The sequence below is a fragment of the Pseudopipra pipra genome, chromosome 2, assembly GCF_036250125.1.
Source record: "Pseudopipra pipra isolate bDixPip1 chromosome 2, bDixPip1.hap1, whole genome shotgun sequence".
Lineage (NCBI taxonomy): Eukaryota > Metazoa > Chordata > Aves > Passeriformes > Pipridae > Pseudopipra > Pseudopipra pipra.
In genome coordinates, this window is record NC_087550.1 from 21,017,714 (window position 1) to 21,030,458 (window position 12,745).

At 40.9% G+C, this 12,745-nt stretch overlaps 1 protein-coding gene across 1 annotated transcript; it reads right to left on the reverse strand.

Annotated features, from left to right (window-relative positions):
- Positions 1-1,126: 1,126 nt before the first annotated feature.
- LNP1 (leukemia NUP98 fusion partner 1) lies at positions 1,127-10,845 on the reverse strand. Its single transcript, XM_064644275.1, has 3 exons — positions 10,555-10,845; positions 3,492-3,737; positions 1,127-1,460 (listed from the first exon to the last, which is right to left on the reverse strand). Exons 1-3 carry the CDS (start codon positions 10,702-10,704, stop codon positions 1,260-1,262), a joined length of 597 nt encoding a protein of 198 aa, XP_064500345.1. The 5' UTR covers positions 10,705-10,845; the 3' UTR covers positions 1,127-1,259.
- Between the last annotated feature and the right edge of the window lie 1,900 nt (positions 10,846-12,745).

Here is a 12,745-nt window from a genome sequence, read left to right on the forward strand (position 1 = left end):
TCTTTGTTAATTACAGAAAATCACAGGAAGAATATCCATCAGACTTTGGCTTTTGTTCATGATTTCATTAGTCTTCACTCTTCTCTAACTATATTATCCAAAGCAGGCTTTCTCCATACTGGGCCTGGGGAGAATATTCCCAAAGAGGGCAAGGTTGTGTCTAGAGAGAAAACTTGCCTGTTGAAGAAAGGGAAGCATGGGGGAATTATGGGGATGTGTATGTGTTTGTGAGCATGTGGAGATGAGATTTACACCTGTGTTCAGGAGATCTTCAGGCAGAGGAATGGAGTTTTCCTAACTCCTGCTTTTCATGGATCATGACAGTTCCAATTCCCTTGGTTTGGCCCAAGTTCAAGAAAAGAAAAAAAGTAAAAAGGGTTGCAGTGCCTCAGCAACCCCTTGAAGAGATTATATGGAAGTAAGAGAGATAGGACATCTCTGGTTTTCCTGGAGAACTTTCAGCAAAGCTCAAATTTTGATGAGGCATGAGTAGAGATGCAGCAAAAAAGGTTGGTAGCTACAAGAAAGGATTACAAAGTAGTAAATGGAGAGGGGGAAAGCCACAAAAGAAGCAAGGTGATGAGGTTAAATCTGGGAAAATGAACTAGTTGTGTGACTGGGGAAATGGGACTGAGGACATGGGAAATGGGAGAGGGTTGAGGGATGTCAGAGAAACAAGAGTCATAATGCATAGCGATAGGGAAAGCAGAGAGAAGTGAGACATCAGGGAGGTGAAGAAGAGAAAAAGTCCATAAATTTGGAGTTGAAAGACTGTCAAAGCGAAAAGATACGCGTTTTCAAGACAAATCTAAGTGAACATCAGGGCCAGGAAGCAGGTGGCTGTTTATGTGTACTTTTTTCTTCCCAAACCTACCAGTAAGCCTGCTTTTAGTTAAAACAGAAACATAAGGCTTTGGATGACTTTGCACGGCTCTGTAATACATTCATGGTGGCCTTCTCTTAAATGAGCACATCCATCACTGTCCTGCCACAATGCTAAATTTCTCTGAAACCCTCTTATGGTGGTTAATTGCTAACTTGGATCTTGCTACTGATATACTCCTATGACAAAGGTCACATTCCTAACAAAAGTAAAGAAAGGAAGGTAGTAACATGGTGTTAATGATGTAGTTGAATTTTACTTTTGTTTTACAGCTTAGGGTTTATTCTAGCTATCAGGCCTCTTCTAGTCAAAACAAAACAAGAATTCTCCCTCTGCTCTTCAGGGGGAGTGTTAAAATTGATTATCTCAATGCATTCTAGCTGCCTGTACATAAATATCCTTTCTGACTGCTTGCTTGTGATGGAAACTGTTCGTTGTGTTTTGCAGGTACTTCTGAACCTTCAGCTTCTTCTCGTTCTCTCCTTGGCTCTGATTTCTCTTCCATTCTCTTATGAGACTTGCTTTTTCTCAAATGCAATCTTTCTCTTTCTCGTCTCTCCTTCACGCCTTCAGGTTGCTAAAAGGCAGGGAAGAAACAGCTGGGAATTAAAAGTGACTCCTACATGAATAAAAAAAAGCAAGCTCATTATTTTATTTGATTAGTAATGTATAACAAAAATATTCCAGTAACCTGCCTCAGCATGATCAGGTCTACCATGATGGGCTCAAATTCAAGGCTCAAGGCAGTCACCCCAAAACTCAGCAAGAAGCAGCAAACATGCCTTGATTATACTCTGTGTATGATAGAAGGGTCACCTGCCCAGCAGACTTGAGTATGGGAGGGAAAAACAGACAGGCTCCAAGATTTCAGCCCAGACTCCACATTTCTGTCCTTTCACATGATCCATCTTTACGTGCCTGAAGGCTGTTCAGTACCAGCCACATAGGCCTCACTGAAAACAAGTGCTGAAGGTCATGAAGTATTCTCAAAGACACGTTTTTAAGAGAAAAGCAATATGCAGGGAAGGAGATGAATTACCTTTCCCACACTTTTCTTTCACTTGTGTCATCATGGTGGTTTGAATTGCACCCACAGAGCTCTGAATGCAAAATTTGGAGACACAAGTTTAAGCTCAAATTTCTTTTCAAATCTCTAACACCTCTTGCTCAGTTCTCTGAGATCCTCAAGTCCTTCACATCTCTCAAATGTCACTGGCGACTGAGGAAATGACAACAACCTGGTCTACTTGAAAGACAGATTAAAATACAGCTCAGCACACGCCACCGTGGCTTACAGAAGGGTACAGCAATGCATATTTTATCTGGAACTGATGTCATATTTAATACATTATGCTCACTATACCCATCATACAATTATTACACACTCACCGACTTTCTAGCCATAGGCATTTTTGAGAAATTAGAAATGATAAACCAGACAACCACTAGTGAGCATTGGCACATGAGGCAATGTGAATTCCAAAATGAAATAAATTGAGTAGTTCCTAAAGGGGAAAAATAAGATTAGAGAATACACTTAAAATCTTGACAATGGCATAACAGTGCTGTCATCACCATAATTCTACATATTCTTAGAAGACTGGTCATCAAGGACCATAATTGTTGAACTGGTCATGTAATAATGATGCTTATTGAAAAGAGATATTTTTTTTCTCCCTTTTGGTGCACAGAAGGTCTGCAAAGAGAGATGAAAATTACTTTTTCATTCAAACTGTCAGTGTCAACAAACTGGAAAAATAAAAAGATACTTCCTTCTATGGCTATCTGGTGATAATGTCAAGTGTTATTCAAGCACAGCTTTTTGAATGGGGTGACAATTTGATAGCATTCTGGTATGTAAAAATGAGTTAGGATTTATTACCCTTCCTTCCATTGTATGATACATCAGATATTATGTATCATAATTACAAAAATGTGTTAAAGTGTCATAGACAAAATGTTGTTATTGGCTACTTCCTCAACACAATCCATACAAAAAATGGTCTTGTCTCAGGACAGAATGATGAGGAAAAGAATGAAATGGGAATGCATGCCCTTACAGTGAAATTATGTTCAGCCACTTATAGCAATAGCTGCCGCTGCAGCAGTGTGGTGACACTGCAGAAAGGAGATGAATGGAGTCCCAAGGGGTAAAAGAGAAGCCTCTCAAACACTGCAGTGTCTGACAGTCTTACAGATAATACCATATAGGTTAAACCAGGTCAGCAGCAGTGAGAAAGTGAGCTGGGTCTCATGGCAAAAGTGAAGCAAACCTGGTTTTATATTGTCATGTTTTGTTGTCACAGCCACAGAAAACTCTGAAAATATTGCCACAGCTAGTGCAGTACCTCATTTTGAGGATAAATGTTTCTGAATAAGCCTAGATGGCAACACTTCATCAAGAAGCCTCACACTATTGATATAACTTTAACCTTGTTTGTGCTGCTGTAGTAATTTGAGACGACATAATATGAGAAATTCTAGTTCAAGTTAATTTCTGCACTTTCTCCAGCAAAGTCACAGCTATTACACAAAGGATAAAGCTGGCTCACTTGTTGGTTGATTGGGCTTTTTCTTAGGTAGTGATATTAAGGTGGTTGTCACCTACCAAAGAAACTGAGCGCTTGCTTTTGAGATGCAATTGCTTTTCAAAGGACTCTGCAAACTCCTGAATGGAATTTGATCTTGTGTCCGGGCCTGAGCTGTCTGCTGAAGCTGTTCTGCTTGCCTTCCTGTGGCAGTGGCATTTGACATCTTGGTCTTCTTGAAATTCCTTGGAGCCCTTGAGATGGCCTGAAGATGAGCCTTTGGCAGAATCATGAAGTCGTGTTGCATGGAGGGAGGAAAGCTTGGCCTGAAAAACAAAAGGTCTTTGTTGAGTACTAAATATTAAAGCAAAGCACACAAAGTAGATTATTTTTCTGCCACAGACACTCTCCCAACAGTGGTGCAGAGTGAAGGACCATGCCCAGAATCCTGTGTCTTTCCTCTTATGTGCAGGAGAATCACACTGCCAAGAACTTGCTTTTCTGGAGGCAGCAGCTGCAGAATTTCCTATTATTCCTGGTTTTGAGTATCTAAGCTTTGGCACCCAAATGAGCATTTCACAGGTAAAGTTGCTGGGTCCTCTTAGATTTCACTGGCACTAAAAGGAACTGGAACTGGAACTGGAACCTCAAAAACTCAGGCCTTGATCTGGCTGCAGTTTCTGGGCAGGACCCTAAAAAATCAAAGACCAAGTCTTTTGTGGAAAGAGGACTCAGATACAGGATTTGACCCATGGGTGCTCCAAATTTTATCAGATGTTTGAATTAATTTGAGTGTGACAGCAACCATTTCTAGCCCAGTTCTGTCAAATTTCAGCTTGCAGACATGAAGCTTTATTGCCCAGCTTTTAATTTTCTGCTGGTTTCTTGGGCACATTTATCGTGAACTGATGAGGGAGCACTTTCAGGGCACGGAGGGACACATCTCTGCCAGAGAAGTGGTAGAAAACAGACTTCCTACAATTACATTTGTAGGGCTGATGTGGGGAGAGAGTAGGTAGCTGTTTAGTTTCTTTGTGATTCAGTTTTCCCAGGCCTGACATGCAGATAAAAGTTATTGATCTGCATCAGCTGTGTTTAATTGAATGTCTGTAAAAGAGAGTAAACTGCTACAGAACTGCTGTGTCCTGCAGAGTCATGTATTGGTGGTTTTAGAAATAGACAGACCTGTAGATGTGATGGGTGAGAAGGACACTACAGAGAGCCAAACCCTGCCAGCTGCTGATGCTTTTTCAGGATGAGTAGCTGAACACTGGTAAGGTGCAGGTGGTGAAAACTCAGAGACAGGAGGTACTGAAAATGACACCCCTGCAGGTGTCAGGTGAGGGCATTCCAGGCATCCAACTGCTGCATACATGTTTGAATGGGTATATGTTTTGGATATTATGAGGAATTTCTTCACACACAGGATGTCATTGGAAAGGACTGCCCACGGAGGTGGTGGAGTCACCATCGCTGGAGGTGTTTAAGGAAACACTGGATGTGGCACTTAGTGCCATGGTCTAGTTGGCATGAAGGTGTTCAATCAAAGGTCGGATTTGATGATCTCAGGGGTCTTTTCCAACCTAATTGATTCTGTGATTCTATGTTTTGTATAAGCCTGACGCTAAGTCTTCAACTACAAATTAACCTGGAGAAGCTCTGCTGCCTTCAAGGGAGCTGTGATTGTTTCAAACAATTGAAGTTCTATTCTACAGATTCTGAAATGCTTTCTAAGAAAATCCAGTAGAAAATCCTACACTCAGAGTAGGGTTTGTTGGGGAGGAGTGTGTGTGTACTGTTTGTTTTGATTTATTAACAAATGGAGGAAAGCTTAATCAAATTGGTATAGTTGCCACCTGAAATATGTCCTGTACACAATTTCATTTACTCTGGCCCAGATGCTATTATATATATAAATATATATATAATATATATATTGTATAAACACAACAGGGACCTGTGCAGCCTTTCTCTAAATAGTGAGGCTCTGCCTTCATGTGGTTGTGGTTATATCACATTAGACAGGCTTGATGAGAGATGCTAAAAATAATAAATCTCACACCTGACAGAAGTACATAATAGTGAAGAGTTTTCCAAATGTATGGTACTAGTTCAATTTTTTTTTACCAGACATAAGCTTACTATGTCCAGTATTATGGACTGCCTCTGAGAGTAATGTTAATGATTTCTGCCACACTATTTTTACTTTGGTTTCAAACCAATCGATACAGCTGTAAGTTCTGTAAGGTCATATTGTATTGTTACTTTAAAAAGCATGAAAGCAATCACATTGTGCTTGAGGGATAGGAGCACATATGCCATGCCAAACTCAACAAGCTAAATGTCTTCTGTGTCATCAACATATATTGTTTCCTGGAAATAAAAATTGTCTCACAGTAAAAATCACTGGTTGTTCTTAGAGGGTTTTGGGTGAAAAAAACCCACGGGAGGACAGCTGAAATGGGGGATTGTATTCTATCAATCCTGTTTTGCAATGTTAGTAAATGTTTTCTTTTACTAGGACATTGCTTTTTAATTTCCCTTCACAGAGGGAATTATAATTAAGCCCCTAAAGAAAGACTACAGTTTACTTATTGACATGGCAGCAATGGTCCAGAAAAAGGACAGGCTTTCCTCTGAAATGCCCATCTGCCTCAGTGGACTAAGGGTAAATACCTGTGCAACCATATTACTGTGACTGTGCCTTCTCTCACAGTGCCCTTTCACGATACATCCCACCATACCTAGGACAGCGTGCTAAGGCATGTCAGCATATTGCTGACTTGTGGACACAACCCTACAGAAGACAAGAGCCTCACCATAACTCCTCAAGCATGGACATTTCATGGCTTATATCTAGCACAGGACATTAGTCTTCTTTTATTTAATATTGACTGTGAAAAACTGAGAGTCATAAAATGAAGTTCAGAGATGAAGCAGATCTGGCACTCACCGCAGATAAAATCCAAGTGTTTTTCTTCCTATTTCATAGATTTAATACATGCATTAATACACGTGTTTAATGCCAAATTGATTGCTTGGTAACACTGTAAATAAGAATGGATGAAGACTGCTTTAATCTATGCTTTCCCCTCCTGAAGTCTCAGCAGCTGCTGCCAACAGAGATTGCCTCTATATCTGCACTCCTGGGTGTGCACCCACTGCTACAGTCGTCCCTTGACAAAGTTCTCTGAGCACAGTCCCAGCATCAGCTCCTGTCCTTGGCCCAGCAGCTGCCTCACGCCTACATCTGGTACCTCTTTAGTGAACTCACCTTGGTCTCTGCCTCTCAGGATCTCACCTCAAGTAGTTCTTAAACTGGAGAAGTGGAGAGGAAGTGAAACAAGGGAAAAGACACGAGAAGGAAGAATGTTAAATGCTCCAGGTATCAAAATGGGGATTTTTTGCCAGCTCTGGGAAATCCAGAAGCACCAAAGGATCTCAATGATTGTTTCTCACTCCCTTTAGTACTCTTTTTTTCTGCCTTTGGGTAAAGGCCAGTCATGCTCAGCATCTATTCACAAAACAGCTAATCTGCTAATTGCCCATCTAAAACATACAAAAAGTACACAAACAAAAATACTTCAAGAAATTGGTGTCAATACAATTTGCCTAATCTCTTTCTCAATTTCTGTTGTAGACAAGCTGATTGCTTGCATCTTTTGCACTTGATCTGAGTGCTTGCACAGCTGTCAGTAAGAAAATTAGTCTTCAGTGTGTCAGCACGAGTGTTCCGTTTGCTGAAGTTTAACCAATGACTCCAGTATTTTAGGGATATTTTGGAATACTGGACGTTTGGCTGCTGTCCCATGGCTTCCTTTCCTTCTGAAAAGCTTGTAAACAAGCATATATTCCTTAAAAAATGTTTTGGTCTGGGATCCAACTGATCTCTAGTAACAATATGGTGGTAAATATTCAGTCTGACTTTAGTGTAAATTAAATGTTAGTAACTTCAACAGCAGTCAGTCGTTCTACTCCCACTCTCAGCTGCTCTTATCAGATTTTCTCCTGTGAGCAGCAAAACCTATTTGAAGGCTGATACATGTATAGGTTGTAAAACTCTTATCAGCGCCCCTTTGCCCCCTATCTTTTCCCCACAACAAAATGTCTAGGAGGTAAGAACTGTCCTGAACCAAAATGGTGAAGGATAACTAGAATGTATCAAGGAAAGTCATAGCTGGAGGCTTCAAAAAGAGTATCACAGTTAATTTGCCTAAAGTTTTCCAGGGGAACAAGCTAAATAGAGGAGATGGAAACAGTTCTCTCCAGGCAGTTTTCACATTCACTGTTGGCCCACAGCATCATATACAACTCTGACGCTTTTCAGGAGAGTTGCATGTTTTAGCCTGACTTGCCCGTGACCCAGGGAAGGATGAATATAATTTATGTTTCCCTCTGCAAAATGTGAATGACAATAGCAAAAGCATTTTGTGAAGCTCATCTCAGTAATGTTTGTGAGGTACACCCAGATGTTGGGAAAAAAACAATGAAAACTGTTGTTAGTTTGTGAGTTATTCTACAAAGCTTTATGCTTATTTTTGGAGGGGGCTGTACCATGATAGGATGCCACAGAAGTTTATTATTGTGTTTGAGGTGAGAGCAGTGGCTTGAATGTCTTACTACTGCACAGAAAATACCACAAAGACCAACCCACCAATTTGGAGCTGAAAGTGATTTCCGGCGTTATATAAAACCACCTTTTGTGCTACAATGTGAGCATTTTGCTATGTAATACCCAAACACTCCTGGTGCAGCTGCAGTCCCTGTGGGCAGGGCTGCACTATTGCTGATGCACTGCATATCAGCCTTGGATACAAGAAAAAGTGTGCTGGCAGTGCTGTTTTGGCAGTACCATTGTATCTGCACAAGGAACTTTTGTCAACAGCTGTGTCAGAACCTCCTGACTTGATTTTCACCTGGACAGTGGAGTTACTTCAAAGTAAGATGTTGAGACAGACAAAAGGGTACACTGTCATCTGCTGTGAAGGTATTAATTTACAGAAGAAATGCTGTCTAATCTCAGTTATTATTCCTCTTGACTAATTGCACAGTTCTGATTAAATGAAGACAATATTTAAATAACAGTACAAGTGTTTTGAATCTCACAGTAGTTAACATTTGTAATAATGAATCTTACAGTCGTTATAATTTGTAGTAACTGTACAAAACACATGGCCAGGTGCAATAGCAAGTTGTTGCTCTCAATCACCAGATGCTCTTTCTGAAGGTATTTCTCAGGCATCATTAGTGATTTAATTTCTAGCTTTAGTTAAAGGCAACATGTTTTAGTGCTATTTACCACCAACTAGACAACTTCCAAATCAAAAGTTTCATCTCAGAATTTATCCTCAAATCATAAAATCACCAAACAAATCTTCCCTTCTCACTCCTCTAGTCAACTTCTGGCTCTGAGAAATAAAGCAGTTAAAATTTATATCTTATACATAAAACTAGGAGAGCAAGACAAATTTGTGTGAAGCATTAATGAAAAAGCCAGACATATATGTGTACATGATAATTTTACCTTGTTGAACAACAATGTCAAAAAATCACAGTCTTTCTGTCAGCTAACTTAATCCAAATTCAAGGTATGGATTTAGGGATGCAACTACAGCAAAGTATTTGAATAGCTATTAGTTAAATATTTAAATAGTTTTTGAACAAACAATACAGGAACATGCTTCAAACTAAATGTCAGTGCACACACTAATACAGACACAATGTACAAGAATATACAAGATGTGTTCAGCACGGTGCTGAATGGAAAGTGATTTAAAGTTCATTCTTACACTTCAGTCTGTATTGAGGTCTATAGAAATCATATATGCACAGATCTCTGAAGGAAAAAAATAATATACAGTACAATTAATTAACCGCCCCCAACACCAACAGATATTATGTTTCCAGCATTCTGATGGAATACACCAGCAAAGCTCTAGTTCAGAGTCTGTTTTGCAATCTGTGGCAAAGGTGAAATATAACAGTAAATAGCAAATGTGGCTCATCAGACCAGACATTAAGACTGAAGGTTACCTCTGCAGCATGTCCATGAATTTAAAGAGGGAGAAGGTGGTTTTGGACTCTTTTAGTTTCTTAGCCGACTTTTTTGAACATGAAAAATCCCATAGCTTAAAACATGGCAGTTCCAGTGGAGAACTTGCAAGGTGAAAACATAACATGGCATAAAAAAAAAGTTTGGAAAAGATTAGCTGTTTCTCCTCCATATATTAGCATTTGCTTTGTTGCAGCCAAAATGATCTAAGGATGTAAGTATAAAATGGCTTTAAGGAAACACAGTATCTTTGTTTAGCCAACTGATGTAGTTGGGAAAAAACAGACAGGTTTGGACCACCTAAATATTCTTCTAAGAGCTGAAATAAAAGCAACAATCTTTGAGTAAAAAGAAGAATGTGAAAGCTGTTTTCAGTTTAACTTGATTTTCAACACCAGACAGTTGTGAGCTGCCTTAAAAACCTACTTCTGCACATGAATCTTGCCCCTTTCCAAACTATTTTGTTAGTTTAAGAACCAAGACTATACTTCTACCTTAAAATCTTACTTCACAGTTTAATAAGCTTTGTTATGTATTGTATCCTTCTTTTCAGAGTCAGATTTTTAAATCAGAAGAGACCAGATTTTTAAATTAGAAGTTGCACCTGCAAACAGCTAAATCCCAGAGAGTAAAACTCCCAGGAGATAGTATAGTTGCAGAATTAGGTCCAAATCCTATTAATATATATGGAGTTACATAGTTTTACATATGAGAACGGACTTGTTAAAGACAGTCTTTATGCATGCCAGTCACAAAATGTTTTGATCTCTGCCAGGTCATGCTGGGCAGACAGAAAAACACTGTAATGTATAGTTAGGCAGCTATTACATGCTTCTTCTTGTGTTTCTGGTCCTGTCATCATTTATCTTGGAATTTGCCAGTTTTCCTGTATTCGAAGACACCAGAGGCCTGACCCTGGTTGGCAGCTAAATCCAAAAAGCAACTAGCTGCTGCCAGCAGGAACTGAACTTACTTGGTAAGGTGTACCATATGTATCCTGATGCATTTCTAGGGCCGTGCTCCTGGGGATGGAACTTATATTTATGCATAAACCACATGCACACACAGAGAAAACTGCACACAGTTCTTACCGGTAGGGATGCTCTCCTCTCATTACAGAATCGTGTCTGACGTTTCTTGTGGCCTCTACCCTCTTTCTCATTCTCATCGATCAAGTTGTGGCCCCAGAAGCTGCTCATCCATTTTGCAAAGAAGATATCATCATCCTCGTCATATTCCATGTACAGATGTTCCAAACTTGGGGGGGTGTCTCCCAACCAGACAAGGAAAAGCAAGGTCAAATTCCACCACCAAGCCAGCAATTTCACACTGTTCTGCCAAGAAGAGGAAGCAGAGATGCAGTTTCAACCACTCTTTCTGCACAAACCCATCCCACTGCAGCCCTGGGCACCGTCTAAACATAAAGTCAATCCTTTCTCATTTCTTTTCAACGAGGTTTCTTTTAACCTTTCCATTGCAGCGCTGTCCAATATGACACTGCCGCAGGGGGCTGGTGGGGGGAGTGGTGGCTGCTCTGTGCTCTGTGTGTGTGGCTGTTGAGAGCACCAGCTGTCAATACCAATGGAGAATTGCCCACAGTTACATGCCTGGGAGGTGCGGACACAAACCCAAAGTAGGCCTGTGATTTTGAGAAGCAGAATCGACGTATTGATGTTGGTCAGGAACTGGCACGGCTGCTTGCAGAGACATAACTGGCTCTGTGGGAGGGAGCACAAACGGCCAGCTCTTCCCAGGTTTCTCTCCATCCTGACTTCTGTTGCCTCTGCTCTTCCTTCAGTATTTAGGAAATGTGGTCTGTCTAGGTAGAACCAAGCCCCCCTTGAAGGAACCGCTTGTTCATTTTTGGGTTATGACAGACAGTGGAAACTCATGTCAGCTGCTTTTCACCAGAATAATTTCATCCACCAGGGTAAAAATATGTCTGATTCCTCCTCACCAGCCCTGGGTGTAACCCACATAGGCCATGTCTAGACCACAAACAGAATAGGGCCAGAGACTGTTTTCTGGCCCTGAGACTCAGTTGCTACACTGATCACACGTACCCTACATGGCGCTTGTGCTGTGCATCTCCTTGAGGCTCTACGTACTGCACTGTGGTTGTAATATTTTGTTGTAATTTTTGTGTATTCTTTATTTTAAATTAGCTGATATAACACAAAAACTCTCTTGTGGTCCGTAAAACTGTTGACTGTATGGTATGAAACTGGAAGATGTGTTACATGCCTGGGGACATGGCAGAAGGACAAGGAGGAGGGCTCTAAGGCTGTAGAGCCTGTTGGAGTAGTGTTGGAAGACTGCATAAGAGGAAGAACCCAAATCTAACTTCTTACTGGAAGCAGTCCTTCGTGTGTTCTAGGTGTTCTCCCAGTGCCTAGGCATTGCTGTGGAGATGGCCTTGGCCAGAAGTATGCTAAAAAGCTGGCTGGTAATTTAGCATTACAGAGGATCAGGGGTCCAGCATTAAACCTTGCCTATTCCACAACCTACTTAGAAATACAGATGTAGTAACAAAAGTCCAGTTTCATTCATGTGGGTGTAGGTAGGAGGTTTAACTACAATGTAGGACTCTTCATTCTAAACAGTATGGGTAAAGGGACCAATTGGTTATGGATGCCTATGTGCCCAAGTTTTACTTTGTCCGAGGCAGGCAAGACTGTGTAGCACAGGGACCTGGAGTACATGGGTCTCCATGTATGGGAGATAGCATTGGCTCAGGTGTGATGTATCAGAGCTTGGACACAATCGAACCTGCAGCAGGCTGCTTTCCTGGCAGAGGCACAGATGAATAGGAGCAAGGGGAATACCTGCAAAGCAGTACAATAAAAATATACCTGAAGCAATAAAAAGGATGTGTAGGCTGATTCTTCAGGTGGTGAAGAACACTCCTGGCCATATTCTGACAGCCTGAATTTGACTCACATCCTTGAGGCCACTCATGTGTTCAGGCAAGATATATCTGAAGGCCTACAGCAGCTTATAGGAAGCATCACGTGGGTGGAATTGAGGCTGTCCCAGTAGGAAGTCACCAACCTGTTGGATACTTGTTTTCTACTTTGTGGTTTGAGTTTCTTCTTTTCTGACATGCAAGACAGAACTGCAGGCTGTTGTGTGGAACAGGAAATGCTCCTGCCACGCTGAGACAGGTGACAGAGAGAAGTGGGAGAGAGGTTGTCCCACAGCTTTGTCGAAAAATCTTTATGTAAACAGTAATAATCCATAAATTAGAGGATACATCTCAAGCTGTTTACTACCGGGCACTAC

What these genes read in the sequence shown, in the direction of transcription:
- LNP1 (XM_064644275.1), bottom strand. Translation starts at nt 10,704, where the DNA reads ATGGAATATGACGAGGATGATGATATCTTCTTTGCAAAATGGATGAGC. An exon ending in AGAGGAGAGCATCCCTACCG is followed by an intron (nt 3,738 to 10,554) that starts GTAAGAACTGTG and finishes TTTGTTTTTCAG; the next exon opens with GCCAAGCTTTCCTCCCTCCA. An exon ending in GCAAGCGCTCAGTTTCTTTG is followed by an intron (nt 1,461 to 3,491) that starts GTAGGTGACAAC and finishes CCTGCCTTTTAG; the next exon opens with CAACCTGAAGGCGTGAAGGA.